General features: G+C 33.5%; 1 protein-coding gene across 5 annotated transcripts in view; it reads right to left on the reverse strand.

Moving 5' to 3' along the window:
* The window catches only part of Sik2 (salt inducible kinase 2), a 119,941-nt gene extending 100,260 nt beyond the window's left edge, over window positions 1-19,681 (reverse strand). For 2 of the 5 annotated variants that reach the window (XM_048796043.1, XM_048796041.1), the window contains exons 1-2: window positions 11,240-11,492; window positions 8,443-8,506 (exon numbers count right to left, since the gene is read on the reverse strand). In XM_048796043.1, coding sequence (XP_048652000.1) covers window positions 8,443-8,506; window positions 11,240-11,281 — 106 coding nt within the window. In that variant the 5' untranslated portion in view covers window positions 11,282-11,492. Of the gene's footprint in view, window positions 1-8,442; window positions 8,507-11,239; window positions 11,493-19,278 lie in introns of those variants that run through there. The other 3 variants (XM_048796042.1, XM_048796046.1, XM_015489904.2) reach the window with 3 other exon arrangements.
* Between the last annotated feature and the right edge of the window lie 267 nt (window positions 19,682-19,948).

Below are 19,948 nucleotides of genomic sequence, written 5' to 3' on the forward strand. Positions count from 1 at the left end.
GCTGTTAAAAACCTTTTCCCACTGTTTCTGTTATACTATACTTTCCTTGATGTCTCATCTGCTACATTTCAGAATGGATTAAATCTATCCTCTATGAACACACTCATCTTCCTTTTCTTCTACCACAGAGCTCCTCTGTACCACATCCTTGGCATGATCTCTAATTCTCATTATAACTACACCTATGCACACCTCTCAGGGGAGGACACTTCCTCTCTTCTGAACTGACCACTCTCTGTGCTCTTATCCATCATCTCATTTACTGTGGGAACTTATTTCATCAACTGCCTCTTCTTTCTGCTTTTATTTTTTTCTTTTCTAGTTTCTTCAAACACCAAAATCACAAGGAAAACCATGACAAAATAATGAATTATTCAGACCCTAACCATCCCTCAGTTCATTCTTTCTCTCCTTCCTTTCACCTTGAAAACCTCAAATAGTTTCATAATACCTTTCTCCCTTTCTTAACCACCCACATATCCTTAACCTCTTAAATTTATTGAAAGATATTTTTCTTTAAAGTAATTGGTAATTTCTTTTTTTTTTCCTTTTCTTTTTGTACCAGGGATTAAACCCAGGGGTACTTAATTACTGAGCCACATCTCCAGCCCTTTTTTATGTTTTATGTAGAGACAGGGTCTTGTTGAGTTGCTAAGTGCCTCAATAAATTGCTGAGGCTGGCTTTGAACCTGCCTCCATCTCCCAAGTTGCTGGGATTACAGGCATGCACCACTGCGTCTCGCCAATTGGTGATTTCTTGATGATCAAATACCCCTACTCCACTCCAAGCTCTTTCCTACTTTGACTACTCAGGACAGAAACTATTTCCAAGACACTCTTCAACCTCATCAATTCCTCTTTTCCACTTGCCTTCTATATGAAGGTATAATTAAAACTCACTTCTTAGGTTTCTTCATTCTGAGATTTCATTGTAAAAGTTTCCTTTATCACTTCTATAGAGATAATTCTCAAATCTATACCTTTATTCTAAACTCTTCTTTTTTGAGAGAGAAAAGAATGTATCGATGTATAATTTACATACAATAAAATGCAAAGTATTAGGTGGTTATTTAGATATAATAATTTATACTCTGTGTGACTATCATTCAAAATAAAAATACTTCCATTATCCAGGATACTTCCCTCTTGGTCCTTTCAATTCAATTTTCCTCTCTCCTTAGAAATAATCACTTTCCAACTTCTATTACCATCCATTAGTATTGCCTGTTCTAAAACTTTACATAAACAGAACCATATACTTTATATTCTTTTGTGTTCACTATCTTTTGCTCAGCACAATGTCTGTAAGATTTATCCATGTTGTTGCATGTGTAAGGAGCTCGCTCCTTTTTCCTGTTGAGTCATTTTCCATTGTATTTCTACCCACAAATTGTTTTGGATACCTTCTCCTGCTGATGGACATTTGGGCTGTTCCTGTTTTAGGCAATTGTTAAAAAGCTGCGATGAACAGTCTTGTACAAATCGTTTTTACGAACATCTGTTTTTATTTTTCTTGGGTTCGAGCACATGGTAAGCACATGCTCTACTACTGAATTACAGCCCTAGCCTGACAATTAACATCTTAATACTGACATTCAACCTCTTACATCTAAATAACTAAAATAGAGATGGCCTCTTTCCTCTGCCTTCAGACTATATATCACTGCTGGATTTACCTTCCTAAAAATGGCCTTTCATACATCATCATCTTTTGGTTTAAGGATGGCCATTCTAACAATCTTAACCTTATCCTAACACTCAAGGGCTTTCCCAATTGGTCCTAACATATGAGAGTAGGGGGAAGAATTCAAAAGGTAACCAAAAGATTGTGCCTAAAAGAGAAGAAAAGTCCAGAAGTGGCAATATAAGCATATTTGGCAAATGGAGGTAAATTCAAACTGATTAACTACAAGAAGTGAAAGTGGTTGCTTCTGAAGGAGTAGGGAGGATGGACGACTGGTATTTTCTGTAACAGATCTTGCAGAATTATCTGACTCCTTGAAGTTTACTAGCACAAGTATATGTTTTGCAAAAAAATAAAAACTTAGACGATAAAAGATAGGAAGGGAGAGAGGGAGAGAGGGAAGTAAGGAAGGAGTGAAGGAGGGGAAAAAAAAAAAAGCTGGGTGGTGGCACATGCCTGTAATTCGAGCCTCAGGAGGCTGAGGCAGGATAATTGCAAGTTCAAGGGCAGGTTCAGCAACTTAGCAAGATCCTGTCTCAAAATAAAAATTAAAAAGGGCTGGAGATGTAGCTCATTGGTAAAACACCCTTGGGTTCAATCCCTAGTACCAAACAAACACACAACAACAACAACAACAACAAAAGGAATGATTTATTAATTGAGGTGAATATTATACTCTAATTTGGTTGTCCATTCCTAAGGATCATCAATAGATCTACGCAAGGAATAGTTGGACACATCCATGGTCTTAGTGGAGCTACCCTATTTTGGATTTTATCCAGTAAGCAATAGGGTAGTAAGTGAAAGTCATTTAACACAATTGTGATAAAATAAAAATAATATATTTGGAGGATTAAACAGGAATTGTACTGAAATGTACTTGACTGGGGAAGAAATAGGCTATGGTAAAAAAGAGATCTTCACTTCACTAAAGAGTAGAGGTGATGAAAGTCTAGATCAGGGTGATGACTGCAGTGACAGAAGGATTTAATTTCAAGTAATTCTGCAAGAACACAGGGTATGATCTGCTGGCCAACTAAGTATGAAAGGAAATGAAAAATAAAAAAAGGAACACAATACCCTTCTAGCACAGAGTAGGCACTGAAAGAAATACTAGCAAAGAGTGATTCCAAGGCTGAGACAGGAGGATTGTGAGTTAAAAGCCAGCCTCAGCAAAGAGGAACGCTAAGCAACTCAGAGTTCCTGTCTCTAAATAAAATACAAAATAGGGTTGGGGATGTGGCTCAGTGGTCAAGTTTTCCTGAGTTCAATTCCTGGTACCAAAAAAAAAAGTGATTCCAAAGTTATAAAACTAAAGATAAATCTTAATCCATAGTCCTAAGTAAACAATTTAATACTGTTTGTGTGGGTATTTCTCATTTAGGTCTCCAGTTGACTTAAAACATTTTTGGCTTAGGTCACTTAAAATCTTATATATGTATATTTTTCATTACTTGATTAATGTTGCGTGGACTATATCTTCAGGAGCCACATGAAATTTCAACTCTTTTACTAAAAACATTCTCATGCCATTACCTTGTTTTTTAATTTTTTTAAAAATTAATGATTATTATAAAAAACTCAGAAAATAAAGATAACTAACATGACTGTTTTTGTGTTTTAGAAAGATAATTCTGGAGCCAGTGTGAATTATAACAATTAGGAGGAGGCCGCATAACATAGATAAGGAAGAATGAGCACCCTACCTGAGGAATTAGCAGTGGGTATGAAGAGATGGGGACTTCTTAAAGAGATACTTAGGAAGCTGTAGGGGCAGGATTTAAAACTATCTGAAGAGGGATGAGGGAGAAGAAATCAATACTAACACCAAGGTTCCCAGTTTTTAGATGACTTTGTACAAGATGAAGCCAAGTAAGGAAAAGTACAGAAATAGTTTTTGTTAGAAAAGACAATAGAGTGGTTGGGCTATAAGCTATATGACAAAGTCAAAATAAAAAATCAATTGGACTAAATGATCTCTAAATTCTCTTCAGAGTCTTTCATTCTAAAATAGTGAAGATTATCCAAAGTTTTCATCATCTTTTTTAAAAATATTTTTTTAAGTTGTTGATAGACCATTATTTTATTACTATATGTGGTGCTGAGAATCAAACTCAGAGCCTCACATGTCAGGCAAGTGCACTACTACTAAGTCACAGCTCCAGCCCTAAGTCTTCATCATCTTTTAAAATTAAACTTTATTACTCATTATCTTCAGTGCTCAAGAAATAACTGTACCAGGAAAATAACTAGTATTCACTGTCCAACTTTCCTATCTTCTTCAGATTTTTTTTCTCAGAACTTGGATTAAACATTTACTTTAGACATTTAAAAATAAATTTTATTATATTTAAAATCTCCAAATTATGCCTCAATTTATATAAAATAAAGTGACACAAATCTGTTTCAGGAGTTTGGATAAGTTCTTAGCGAGAATAGAACTGAGACAATCCATTTTTATAGAAAGGACACCTACCATGTAACAGCCATGTCTAGTTTAATGAAACTACAGCTTAAAGTTTTAAAAATATCCCCATAGGTAAAGGCTTAAAAATCTTTCTCTTGCTGGGCATGGTGGTTGCAAGTTCAAAGCCAGTCTCAGCAACTTAGTGAGGCCCTAGGTAATTTAGCAAGACACTGTCTCAAAATAAAAAATAGAAAGGTCTGGGGATATGGCTCAGTGGCTCTGTGGTTAAGTGTCCCTGGGTTCAATCCCTGGTGCAAAAACCAACCAACCAAACAAACAAACAAAAAAAGCAAAAAACCCAACAACCTCTTTCGCTTGATCTTACTGTCCTTCTCAACTTGTTTTGGATAAAAAAAATCAAACACACACACACACACACACACACACACACACTTTGTGCATGTGAGTGCATGTGCACTAGGAATTGAACCCAGGGCCTCACCTACGCCAGGCAAGCCCTCTCTACCATTGGGCTACATTCCCGGCCTCACTGTCCTTATCAACTGTCTCCCCATTTCTTTTCTCCCTTTTTGCAGCAGAATTCCTCTGAAGAGTCATCTATTTTGATCTCTTCATTGTTCTTTTCTCATTTTCTTTAAATCCCTTTAATCAAGCTTTTGACCCAGTTGCTCCACCAAAACTGCTCTTACCAACTGCCAAATATAAAGGTAAACTGTCATTTCCCACTATTCTTGACCTATCAGCCTCACTGACACAGATGTTCACTCCAGCCTCCTGAGATTACTTAGTTCACTTGGTTTCCAGGATACCACATTCTCTTTTTTTCCTTGTCTGGCTCGTTTGCTGGTTTCTTCTCTTTTCCCAACCTTTTAATGTTTGAGTGCCTCAGATACGAGGCTTTGTCTTCTTCCATAATTATATTCACTACTCACTACTTAAGTGGTCTTTATCTGTCGAAACATCTTACTGATTTTTTCTTTCAAAATATAGCCTGAGTTCAACAATTTGTGACTTATTACCCTCCTTCAAACCTGGTCTGAACTATCATCATCTACTACAATAGTCTCTGACCTGATCTTCCTGTTTCTATCCCTTCCCACTATAGTCTGTTCTCAACACAGCAGTGTGTGTCTCAGTGATACTTTTAAAATGCTAGATTAGATTCAGTTCACTTCTCTGCTGAAACCCTGCTGAGAATGGTTCCCTAATTTTATTCAAGGTAAAAGTCAAAGTCCTTAAAATGGCTTATTAAGGCCCAAATCTGCCCCACTCCTGCCTCAGATCTACTTTCTAACATCATTTTCTACTAGTCTTGCTCACTCTTGCTCTTTCCTTTTGCTTCTCTCCAGCCCTACTAGCCTCCCTGATATCTCTTGAACACACCAAGCAACTGTTGCCTCAGAGCCTTTGAATTACTCTTTTCTATCTCTGGATAATCTCCCCTCTCCCCATAGCTACAGGATTGTGCTTTTTAAATCTTTATTCAAATGTTAGTGAGGTGTGCCTTGATCACTATATTTAATATTGCAGCCAACTCCCCCAATCCCCATCCCTCCATCCTTGTATGTAAAGAAGCAGGAAAACATGAACATATCTGAGGAGAAACATCAACCAGGCCTGATCCAGAACTGACAAGTGAGGCTGGAATTAGCACACATGGACACTAAAAATTATTATACTGTATTCAAGATGTTCAAAAAGCTAAGTAAATACATGGAAGTTGTAAAAAAGTTTCAAGTTCCTTCTAAACTTGTACAACATCTGAGATGAGAAATATACTGGATGGGGAAAATGGCAGATTAGACACTGCAGAAGATCAGTGAACTTGAAGACATAGGAAACAGCAGCTACCTAAAATGAAAGAGCAAAAAAAAAAAAAAAAAAAATTTTTTTTTTTTAAATGGAAAAAGAGTATCCAGTGAGCTGTGAGTCTATTTCAAACAACCTAATAAATGTTTGACTAGAATCTCTGACGGAGAGGAAAGAAGAAAGAGAAATGGGACAGAAAAATTAGTTAGGAAAACAACAGAATGAATTCAATTTAGGCATTTAGACATTTTTTAGCTGTTGTTCACAGGTCCAAGAAGATCTGTGAACACCAAACAAACAAACAAACAAAAAACCATAATGAAAACCACACAAAGGCATATCATAATCAAATTGTTATGTGATAACCAGTAAAAATGGGAGATCTTAAAAGTAGACACAGGGGGGAAAAAGCCATATTATATAGAAAGGATTTAGAACAATAGCAGATTTATTATCAGTAACAATGCTAATGAAAGGACAGTGAAACAGATATTTAAAGTGCTAAAAAAGAAAAGACAAGAAAACCAAAACAGTCAATCTTGAATTCTATACCTAGTGGAAATATCTTTCATAAACAAAGACAGGGATGGGGCATAGCTCATGAGAGAACACTTGGCTACCCTCTATGAGGCCCTGGGTTCAATCTCTAGCAATGCAACAACAACAAAAAAGAAAGTCAAGATAAAGACTATTTTAGCATACAAAAGCTGAAAAGATTTCATCACCTATGCTATAGGAAATATTAAAGTAAATCATTAAGCAAAAGAAAAATAACTCTATATGAAAGTATGAATCCACACAAAGGAGGATCAAATTATACATGTACATAGAGGAATGTGGCACACATAATGTGGCAATGGTTACTACACAGGTAAATATGTAGGGGTTTACAAAAAACATTGAAGTTTTTATAAAAGATACCTGCTAAAGGAAAACTAACAAAACTATATCGTGTGGCATAACAGACATAAATAAAATATTATAACAAGAACATAACGCGCCAACCCCAAAAAACTAAAGGCCGAATGTTTTCTCTGATATGCAGATGCTAACACAATGGGGATGGAGGGAGAAGTTCAGTGGACTAGACAAAGGGGAATGAAGGGAAGGGAGCGGATATGGGAATAGGAAAGACAGAATGAATCGGACATAACTTTCCTATGTTCATATTTGAATACACCACAGTCAAACTCTACAACAGATACAAGCAGAAGACTGGGATTCTAATTAGAATAAGTTATAGTTCATATATGTATAATATGTCAAAATACACTCTACTGTCATGAGTATCTAAAAAGAACATAAAGGCCAGGTGGGGCAAAATAGAAGTATATTATTTTTAGGTTCTTATACTATATTTGATGTGGTAAATATTTCTTGAAGGTAGACTGTGTAAATCAAAGACTTGTATATGAATGCTCATAGTAACTTACTCCTAATAGCCCCAAACTGAATCCAACCCAAGTGTTTGTCAACAGATGGATGAATAAGCAAACTGGGGTATATTAATATAATAAATGACTACTTGGAAGAAAAACAAATTTTATGTTGATATATACAACAAAATGGATGAATTTAAAACAATTATACCAAGGAAAAGCAGATAGACTAAAAAGCGGTACATATCACACATTTATATAAAATTCCGGAAGCTACAAACAAATCTATAGAACAGAAACAGAAAGTAGTGATTGTAAGTACAAAAAAACTTGAAAGTGATGGATATATTCATGTGGTGATGGTTTCACAGACATGTGTATGGATATCAAAACTTTTCAAATTGTACATATTAATTTAAGTATGTATAATTTACTGTATGTGAATTATTCCACAATAAAGCTGTTTAAAAAACAATTTTTGAACGAATTATTTAGACACCAGAATACTGTGGTTACATAAAGTAAAAATAAATAGATATTTTAGATGACAGCTAGAATAGAATACTTTCAATTTTTAGGGTAGAATAGATCACAGAGACCAACTAATTGAATACTGTTCTTATTAAAGATAAAGGAATCAAATCCCAGAGGGGGTTAGGGACTTGACCTGAGGTCTGGTAGCTGTAGTGACACAAGGACAGGGATTAAATCAACATTATATCCCCAATACCTAAACCATAATAACATGACTCAATAATTCTTTGTCCGATCTTTCCCGTGGAAAGAAAGGTAAAAAAGAATATAAAAGTAAAGAAAACCTCTGTTGCAACATGACTGAAAGTTTCTCCTTATTTTTGATTATCCAGTCTCTTTAACACTAATGAGAGAATTAAGCATATTATCCCCCCAAAAAAATATATATATGTTAAGTTGTAGATGGACACAATATCTTTGTTTTATTTTTATGTGGTGTTAAGGCTTGAACCCAGTGTCTCACACATGCTAAGTGAGCGCTCTAACACTGAGCCACAACCTCAGCCCCCAACTCTTAAATAAGCTGAAAATTGAATAGGAAATAACCCATCCATGTAGATTAGTGACCTTTTCAAATTAAAAAAAAAAAATTAAGGTAAAAAACTTACCAAAAATTTCTCCATTTTTGGCATATTCTGTCACAAGGTACAACATACTCTTGGTCTCCATTACCTATTGATACATAATTTCATATTAGTCTCACAGGAAGGACATTCTATGGGGTTACTTAAATTAAAAGTATTAATAAAAAATCAGTTATGAAAAGTTCAGAGAAGTGTACAAGGCAATATCTGTATGCTAATATTTTAATGAAAAGCCTAGATCCTTTTTCTAAATGTGTCCAAGGACCAGTAGTAGCAACATTACCCAGGTGCTTGTTAGAAATGCAGAATCTAGGGCTTCACCTTGGACCTACGGGATTAGAATTTAATAAAATTGTGAAGTGATTTGTATGCACATGAAAACTGGAGAAGTACTAACATAGGTAATGGAAGTTTTGAAGATCAACTTTAACACCACCTCACAGAGTTTTTGAGCCCTAAGTTTTCGTGGTACCCTTGATTTTAAGAAAAGAAAAATAAAATAGAAGAAATTCATTTATCTGGCCTGCAGCCTAGCTAATCTGGTACAACATAGTATTCTTCCTCCTGTACTTAAATATTGTTACAAAGTACTACAATTGTAAAACACTGTTTGATAGCTTCTTCTTCATAGCTCTATTGCTAAATACTTAAAACTTTTTTTTTTAGTTGTAGATGAACACAATACCTTTATTTATTTATTTTTTTATGTGGTGCTGAGGATTGAACCCAGCGCCTCATGCATGCGAGACAAGTGCTCTACCACTGAGCCAAAATACATACTTTTATTTTATTTTTCAAGGTTCACAAAGTATGTTGTCATCAATCTGACTTTTCAAACTATACTGAATACATATCTATTTAGAAAGGAAACTAATTTTTAGATTCAAGATGATTGATTTGCTTTTCTATAACCCAATTTGGGCTTAAACTAATCAAATAATAACTCTACTTTAATCAATTACTTAATATAAATAAAGATAGGATTGGGCTTGGGTTGTAGCTCAGTCGTAGAGTGCTTGCCGAGCATGTGTGAGGCTCTGGGTTTGATTCTCAGCACCACATAAAGATAAATAAATAAAATAAGGTATTGTGTCCATCTATAATTAAAAAATTTTTTAAATACTCTTTAAAAAAATAAAGATAGGATTATCATGTGAATCATAATAATGATACTCTTCAGTTTACAAGAGATTTCCTAGAATAAGTTTCCCAGAAGTATTTTTTTTTTAGGAATTAAAAAAAAAAGTTTAAAGAAAGAAATACATTGATATAAATTTGACCTAAAAGGCTTCTGTAGTTTTAGAATGTTAGGAATTGGTTTGAACAGCACACTACAATCTTTCATTCTTGGATGCTATCTCATAAGCCAATGGTCTCCAATATTTTTTATTGCAAATGTCTACCAATAAATGTTAGTCAAATATATATGCAGGTTATATTTACATGTATATGCATGTATTTATGTACACATACACAGATATACAAATTATACACATGTCCCATTGTATAAATATACCATGTACACTATGAGATGCACAGAGGAGGACACAATAAACCTAACAGAAGTTCTAATATTTTCTTCTTACACTTCTCACACTTCCAAGTATAAGAAGAAATAAAATATTAGTATAAGAAGAACTTCTTATATTCCCAAGGACACTTTTACTAACCCATTTGAGAGCACACTAGTGTGAAACTGAATTGGATTTCTGATAAAAGTAAGGGCTGTGACTAATTTATGAGGTATATGTTAATGTGATGTTTATCAGCAAACTTCTAAAAATGTAATAATCAATATCACAGGCCAGTACAAGCCAACTTCAGAATGCCATGGGTATAAACATCATACTTTGAAGATGAAAGTCACAAGTCAGCATGCTGGGACCTTTCAGTTTTAGAAGTGTTCTGATTAAAAATGCCTACTTAACTAGTGAATAGAAATATTAGAAATGTTTTATATTACTATTATTAAACATGAAGTATTCTTTAAAAACCTGAGAAAAGGTTTCTTTTAAAACTGTGACTTAAAAGAGGTACAGTTTACAAAACTTTAGTCTTAATAAAGTTGATTTTTAAAAAAAAAATCTTTTATTTAAAAAAAGAATGGTTTTATTTACTTTATGTGGTAAAATCAACCCCCTCAAAAAAACAATTTGGTGGTAACACACAATAAAGGGTGGAGGAGGGAAGAATAGAAGTTCAGTGAACTGGACAAAGGGGAATTAAGGGAAGGGAGAGGAGAGGCGGATAGGAAAAACAGTAGAATGAAGTGGACATAACTTCTATGTTCATATAGGAATACATGACCAGTGTAACTCCATATCATGTACAATCACAAGAATGGGAAGTTATACTCCATGTATGTATAACATGTAAAAATACATTCTAATGTTATGTATAACTAAAAAGAACAAATAAAAACTAAAAAAAAAAGATTTGGCTTTAGGTATTACAAAGTATCCACTAAATAATATTGTATTTCATCAAACATAAACAATATGCTTTTAAGATAAGCACAAGTGCCATATCCTCATTTCTGGCACCACTAACAAAACCCAGAAAGTTCAGGCAGGGTATCATAAATGCACAGTTGCAAAATAAATAACCAGCAATTGAGAGACAATTTAAAATCACCTGTTAGCTTCTGATTTCCAGATTTTTATTTAAGGATAATACAGAAAAATAGATGTGTTTGGTTTAGTAAAAACATATGTTAATTCTTCTTTTATAGATTAAAAAAACTAACATAAAAGGAAAAAGCATGATGCAAAATAGAGATTTGAAAATGGCAAGCATGAAGAAATATAAGGCTAAACCATACCTGATAAAGTTTGATGATGTGAGGGTGGTCTAACATTTTCATTATTTGTACTTCTCGATAGATTTTCTCAAGGTTCACTGCATCCAGCTGAGACTTATCTATTATTTTTATCGCCACCTGTGTCCCAGAAATAAATACATTCAATATGTAACAGTTAACATCTTCTGTTAAGAATTCATCTAATAAATGACATCTGACTTTGCCTGTAAGTTACTATGACCATGATAGTTAGTTTAAATTCAATGCATTAATTCATTTATTTAACAAATATTTTTAAAACTCTTACCACGTGTAAGGCACTGCAGTAGATTTTGTCTGGCAGTGTCTTTAGCATGCTATGAAGAACAACTCTGCAAAGTTACTTTAATAAAACATTTGGGGCTGGGGTTGTGGCTCAGTGTTAGAGCACTTGCCCAGCATGTATGAGGCACTGGGTTCCTTTCTCAGCACCACATATAAATAAATAAGTAAACTAAAGGTTCATCAACAACTAATAAAAATATTTTTAAAATAAAACATTTCACTTCAATACAACTATAATTTTTTTTTTACATCATCTATAAACTGAATAAAGTCTTATAAGTTTCAATTATCTCACTGTAAAATACCTACAAAGTAATAATCTGCCTGAATGGATAGGGAAACTTTGGTATATATACATAATGGAACATTACTCAGCATTAAGAGAATAAAATCATGACATTTGCAGTTAAATGGGCAGAGCTGGAGAATATAATGCTAAGTGAAGCAAGCCAATCACCCCAAACCAAAGGCCCAATGTTTTCTTTGATATGAGGATGCTGACTCATAATGGCTAGGGGGGGTGGAGGGGGCATAGAAGGAATGTAGGAACTTTAGGGCAAAGGGGAGGGAGGGGAAAGGAAAGGGCAAGGGCAAGAGGGTAGGAATGATGGTGGAATGAGTTAGACATGTATGAAGACGCGAATGGTGTGAAAATACTTTGTGTACCATCAGTGACTTGAAAAACCGTGCTCTATATGTGTAATATGAAATGAATTGCATTCTGCCATTGTGTATAACAAATCAGAATAAATGATTTAATAAAAAAATTATATGGTTGCAAATTATATCTTAATAAAGATGTTTAAAAAATAATAAATGTAGGACCAAAATTTGCTGTTACGAAGGAAAAAAAAATAAAAGACAGTAAACATTCTGGGGGGAAAAAAAGTAATAATCTGCCAAACAAAAACCAGTTTAGAAGTCAGTTTCAGTTGAACTGAAATACTATATCTCCAGAAGAGTAGGTGATAGGTTCCAAATAACAGACATATTTTTCTGGGGATAGAAAATGCTGAATATAAAGAATTGAAATTCATCTACATGAAAAAATATCAATTGGATTAAATTTCATTTAAAAATAAAAATGAAAAAATCTCAAATATGAGTAAACACTACATTTTAACTTTCTAAAAGGAATTTGATTTCGGGAAATACAGCCTCATTCTGTCATAACTAAATAGGAACCCAAACAATCCCAAGGTTAAGAATTTGGTGTTTTATCATTGTAATCAAAATACTTGAAAGCTGAATGTATTAAACTTTAATTGCTAGATAAGTAGACTGATTAAAATTGTACTTGCGATTAAATTAATTTGAAGGTGAAATGACTGGGTAGGCAGAAATCAACAATCACACACTTTTTTCATGCAACTAAGAAGAATCAATTTAAAAAATTGTAGATATTTGGTTGAAATTAAGGCAATATGATTTAAATAAAATTTTCAGTTAATTGGCACCTCAATTTAATTCTAATGTTTTGAAGAAACTTTAAAATGTACTTCACATTCTATAAAAAACTATTCTAAACCTATAAAAAAAAACCCCTACTCTTAACCTTATGATGCTTCAAGGTAAATTTTATTATCAACTATTTATGGCCCCTAATAATTCATCACTATTAAAAAGGTATGCAAGGGGCTGGGATTATGGCTCAGTGGTAGAGTGCTCGCCTAGCATGGGTGGGACCCGGGTTTGATCCTCAGCACCACATAAAAATAAAGGTATTGTGTTGTGTCCATCTACACCTAAAAAAAAAAAAAAAAAAAAAAGTATGCCAGAGAATAGGACCAGGCATGGTATCCTGTTCATAAGATTTTTTCCTTCTCTTCTAATGTCTGGGCTGTCCTTTGCTATTATCCCCTAAAGTTTATAGTTTATTTCTTCCTTCCTCTATTTCTAACTTGCTATGCATAGCTTCTTTCTTATTTGAATTAACTGTAACCCACAGAACCACCAAGCTCCTCAGGGGAAATCAGATTACTAAACATAATGTGTAAAATTAAATTACTGCCTCAGAAGAAAAAGGTTAGTAGCTCCTTTTCTAGGCAGTAAAGTACTTGAGTTCTGTGAAAGCTATTTTCATTTTGTTTAGTGGTGTTTTATTATTGTAATCAAAATACTTGAAAGCTGAATGTATTAAACTTTAATTGCTAGATAAGTAGACTGATTAAAATTGTACTTGCGATTAAAGATACTACGGGGCCACATCAAACCTAAAGACATTTAAAGAGACCCTTTCCCCCCATGAAGAATATGACAAAATCCAGTTTTATCAGTTACTTTGGCTAACTTTGGGTAAAAATTGCCATACGTTGGGTTGGTGTGTACTTGAATTTCCTCAGTATTCCTTAGGAAGGTACATGGAATTTCACAGATAGGCATATTTTGAAGAAAATGTCTTGCCCTACAATTTCTGGAGTGTGTCTAGATACCACCACCTACTCCTCAACAAAAAGCTTTTATTAAGAAATGGGTTACAACAACTTAATAGAGTTGGAGAGAAGGAATCATGTTTCTTTCAAATTACATGATTACTATCATTAGAAAATATTGTATACACTTTGCGTATCATATTTAATGTTAAAGGAAAAGTTTTAAAATACAAATTAAAGCAAGATATTATCCAGATATTTCCTCTTTTATATTCTTTTGGAATCTTGGCCTCAACAATAAAAAAGTAAAAAAATAAACAAATAAGATTAAAAAGCTATATAAATTGTCCAATGAAACTTTAATTATAAGCCTCATTTTTAACTTTTCTGAACAGACAATTCTCACATGATAATTCTGTCTTCAATTTCATCTTGGGTCACAGAACACATATATCTACAAATCTTTGTATTTATTTCTTTGATATTACTTCTTGTTTGTAAGGCTGTTTGTTGAGAAGATGCTGCTTCTCTAAAGAAAAAGTGGAACAAATATTGGCATGCTCTTATAATAGGATAGTCCATCTGCTTTAACAAGAAGACCCCAAATGTATTATGATTCAAGTACATCAGAAGTTTATTTCTTGTTCATGTAGAAGAATTGGATGGGTAAAGTTAGTTAGCAGACATGAGATTCAAAGTGGTGTTTCTATATTTAAGGTGTTTTTCTAACGTTACTTTGAAGGTTGTCTCTACTGCAGCCAAAAAGAGGAAGAAAGCTCAGAAAGGACTCTCATAGCAGGTTTTTATGAATGAGGCCTCAAAGCAGTGCATACTATTTCTGCTCATTCCAAAAGTTAGAACTCAGTCACATGACCGCACCTAAATGCAAGAGCGGAACACAAAGAGTCTAGTTGTATTCCCAGAAAGAAGAAAAAGTAGACCTTTTGGTGAACAGCTAGGAATCTGCCATACTCTCGATAGAGTTCTTTAGTAAGAACTTCTCAGAAATATAAAAAAAATGATGGTGACTTTCACAACTGGATAGCACTTTTTAATTTTACAAGACACTTTAAGGTATTCTATCGCATTTGTTTTCCAATTCTGTAAAGTAAATAGTAGTAGTAGTACATCCCAGAGCTCATGAAACTGAGATTCAAAAGGTGTCACATATTCACATTCATATGGGGTTCAATTCCCAGCACCAAAAAGGGGAAATAGTCATATAATCTTCCAAGTTCCTAGAGCTATAATAAATTAAGGGTAAAAACCCCTCCAAGTCTTCTAACTCCTAGTTTTTTGTTTTTTTTTTTCACTATTTCAGAGAGCCTACAAGTCACATTTACCAAACAATTGTTATATGCTAGGAATGATGCCTGGGATATAAAAATGAATGAGATGTGTTTCTCATCCTCAAGGAATGTAATAGGTCTATGAAAACAAAATGAACTAATTTTATAAATTAAAAAAAAATCTGTATCTTGGGATTTCCCCAATGGTGTACAGAAAGTTCCCAACTTAAGTTGTGTTCTTCTATTTTCCTGCCTAAACTTCTTCTTTAACAAACATGTATTATTTTTCTAATCAGAAAAAAAAAACCAGATAAATGAAATGGAGTTATTTATAATACATGCCAAATTCTTCGTCTATGAAACACTGTAATCATTTTCGTACTATCTAATTTTCCTAGAATATGGCTATATTATTTTATATGATTTACATATTAAGAAGCCCATATACATAGAAATGTCTCCAAGAATGTTAAATTTAAAAATCCATGAGTAACAACTATGTAAAATACAAATTTGCAAGTACAAGAAATTAAATGTAAGACCAGAAATGAAAACTGTCAAACTGATGAATAAAAGAACTGTCTTGCATTTTTATTTTCTTTCTTTTTTTGGTGCTGGGAATTGAACCCAGGGCTTCATGCTTTTCAGGCAAGCACTATATCACTGAGCCACGTCCTCAGTCCCTGTCTTTCATTTTTCAAATCATAATTTGTCCTTCTGAGGCACCGAGTAGCATCATCCTTACCATACAATTAGATTTTTGAAGTTATAAAAAAATTCACTTTGCAAGCTTACATAGATGGTGTCCAACTTATGATGTTTGAACTTAAGATTTTTTTCAATTTTAGATGGTGCAAAGATGACATGCATTCAGTAGCAACTGTGCTTCAAATGTTTTATCCTTTCCTCGGCTAACAATGTCTGTCGAGATTCTCTCCATGCTGGGCAGCAGCAGTGATGTGCAACTCCCAGTCAGCTATGTTATCACAAGAATAAACAACCAGTACTCTATAGTACAGTGCGTTGCTAAGTGATGATGTTCGTAGGTTAGGTAAAGTAAATGCATTTAAATTCATAATACTGTCAATTTATAATGGGTTTATTAGGATATAGCTCCATTGTTTTGTGAAGGAGTGTCTGTTTATCAAACACCAGTGAAAATACAAGATAGCAGCCTATGAGACAATTGAAAAGTCAGTGTGAATAAGTGGTCTATAATGACAGGATTTTTGAAAGCAGTAAAAACAGGAAAACTAACACAAAATTCTCTAGTTATTCTTTCATAGTATATAAACTAAACTTTTCCCCCCATGTAATTTGATGTTAAAATACTTGTATTTAGACAATAAAATAAATTCTCATTTATATTTGACTTTTTGTAACAGTGGGTAAGGAAAAAAGACTAGAGGAAAGGTAAAGGGCCCTATGCTTTCATAACCACAAAAATTGAACTTAGAATTCTTAAGATTATAAAAGAAGCAATTAAAAATAATTTCCTACCTGAAAAATATTTAAGCAGATCAACAAAAAAGACAGTGTAATTTAAAAATGGGCCAAAGTACGAAAACACAATTCAAGAGAGAAATGCAAATAGCCATAATGCTTTAATCAAATTAATCAAATAACACAAATTTAAATAACAAAATGAAAACAATTAAAAAATAAAAATCACAAAGAATATTACTTCCCTCTACCAAGCTGGCAAAGATTTAAAAAGCAGTATTCCTGAAAACTATGTGTGCTTCCTTTTGAAAATTAATGGGTACTCCTTTTCTGGAGGGTAATTTGGCATCTCATGCCATAAGATAGGTAATGTACAGATTCCTTGACGTAAGGATTCCATTTCTATGGCATTTCCCTTAATAAATAATCAGGTACATACACAAAAGTGTATGTAGAGGAATACCCTCTGAAAGATTATTTTAGAGAGAAATCAAGAGAGAGAAATAAACTAGATATTTACTAATAGGAAACTGATTAAATAAAAACATGGAGGAAAAAAAAAACATGGAGGATAGGGTGCCATGCCGCATGCCTGTAATCTTAATGGCTTGAGAAGACTGAGGCAGGAGGATCTTAAGTTCAAAGTCAGTCTCAGCAAAAGCAAGGCACTAAGCAACTCAGAGAGACCCTGTCTGTACATAAAATACCAAATAGGGCTGAGGATATGGCTCAGTGGTTTAGTGCCCCTGAGTTCAATCCCTGGTATCAAAATACAAAACAAACACCAACCAAACAAATAAAAGAACATGGAGGATCATATTCAAGAATACTATTCAACAATGTTTTATTTTATTTTTTTGGTACTGGGGGTTGAATCCAGGGATTCTTAACCACTGAATTACAGTTCCAACCCTTTTTAAAAATGTTTTGAGACAGGATCTCACTAAATTTCTTAGGGCCTCAATAAGTTGCTGATGCTGGCCTTCACCATGTGATCCTTCTGCTTCAGCCTCTCAAATTGCTGGGATTTCAGGTATGTGCCACAGTGCCCAGCTTAACCATGCTTTAGACAGATTTTTTTTGGAGGGGTGGGAAATGTTAATAATATGTGGTTGTAAAGTTCTGTGTCGAAGGAACCGCTGAGCTAGAGCCAGTCCGATGTTAATAATATGTGAAGTAAAAAATAGACTGTGCTGGGCACATGCCTATAATCTCAGCAGTTTAGGAGGCTGAGGCAGGAGGATCTCAAATTCGAGGTCAGCCTGGGCAACCTGGTGAGATCCTGTCTCAAAATAAAAATTCAAAAGGGCTGGGGATGTAGCTCAGTGGTCCAGTGCCCTTGGGTTCAATCCCTTGTACCAAATAAATAAATAAATGCATACGTACATTTTTTTTTTTTTGAGAAATAAAAAGATGGAAGTAGAAGGAGGAAAGGTAGTAGGTTCACTAAAAAGGAAAGAAAGATATTACAAGAAATTCTGGAATCCATTTGACATCACTGCTGACCTGAAATCAGCAGTGGGCCATAAATCAAATGTCATCATGTGAATCCAACAAGAGGAAGAAGCCAGTTTCAGTTATTTCCAAATAAATGTTTTCTTAATTGTCTGATACTGAGATAAAATTTCCCAGAGGATATAAAATCAGAACACATTAAAGTCTGTTAAAGTTAAAAAGTTTCTGCGGAATATAAAAATTTATACAACTCTTATTTTGAACATTTTTCTCCTTCCCGAAAAATAACAAGATAATTTTGAACAATATTTAGTAGGATAATTTACCAATTGTTTTTTTGTCTGTGATGCCAAGAGATGAGAAAATGTTTCTAATAAAGCACATGTATATTATCTGACAAATACAATTTGTTTGAACACAATTAAGGTCATACATAGGCCTAAATACAAATATTAGTGGTTATTTGATAACAAGTCCTTTGATTACACATAGTACCACTGCTTCTTGAAATTTGGAATATTTTCCAGTGCGTGCAAGATTGATACCAAGACTACTGAAATGAGTTTTAAAATTTGAAAGCAAAAAATAGTAAATATAGTCCAAACACATTAAAAAAATAAGTTCTCTTCAATAAATATTATAGTCATGGTGTAATATCCCCTTTTCTTGTTTCTGTCCTTGCTATGAAAGACAATTTTGAACTTTAACTGTTTGGAAAGCTTTAAAAAATCCTAGATTTTAAGGTAGCAGTTTAAGAATTAAACCTAAATATGAAAGTCCCAAAATGCACATGGACAGCTTTTCAGTGAACAAAAGCAGTTTTCAGAATGTCCTTGATTTTAGTTCTGCATTCCAGGTTCTCTTAAGGATAAGTAAGTAGCCTAACACCTACATGCCATTTTAATAAGGTAATTTTTAGAACCTCTGTGAAAAATCTATTAAGATTCCTTAGACCACACATCTACATGCTATTTATGTAAGAACACAAGAGGTACCGTGTTGAGGAAAACTCAGTTATCTATCATAGGAAAGAGATGAAAATAACTAATGATAGTTATCCCTGAGTTGTGATATTATAAGTAACTATTTTCATTTATCTAAACCTCTAAATTTCTCAATAGTAAACATAATAGATTTGGTAATAAAAATATGCAGCTCTTTAATGTAAAAGTAATACTTTCTCACTTAGGAATTTCCCTTCTAGGAATTTACCAGCAATTCCTTCTTCCTAAAAAAAAAAATTGTAAATACAGACACAAAAATGTTCTTTGCCAATTACTTACTATAAGTGAAAACTGAAAATAATAATATTCAACAATAATGGAAACTTTAAGTAAAATGGGGTTCATCCTGTGCATGCATGAATTACAACAACTCCCATCAGCATGTATAACTGTAATGCACCAATTGAAAAAGTAGGGAAAAAAAAGGGGATTCATTTACAAGGCAGAACACTATCCAACTATTATAAATGTTGTTATAAAGTTATACACAATAAGCAAAATGCTTCAGCATTAGTGTTAAATGGAAAAAAATAATGTAACTTATATATGTGTATCATGAACTTTCATCTATGGAAAAACACATTTAAATAGACTAGATGGAAATGTGACATAATGTTACGAATGGTTTATTCCCACTGGTGGAAAAATTATATATTTTTTGTACTATATGCCTCTTTATTCTTAGCATTTTCTATAGCGAAACATTTTTTAACCACTGGAAAACAACAAAAGGGGCACAAAAGGGCTTTTTCATAATTTTGCTTAAGAGACAAAAAAACTACACAGTTAATTAGAAGGAAAAAGTTGTTTCCTAGTATTTTATTCATAAAATAAAACATTACT

The sequence above is a fragment of the Marmota marmota genome, unplaced genomic scaffold (genome assembly GCF_001458135.2).
Source record: "Marmota marmota marmota unplaced genomic scaffold, marMar, whole genome shotgun sequence".
Lineage (NCBI taxonomy): Eukaryota > Metazoa > Chordata > Mammalia > Rodentia > Sciuridae > Marmota > Marmota marmota.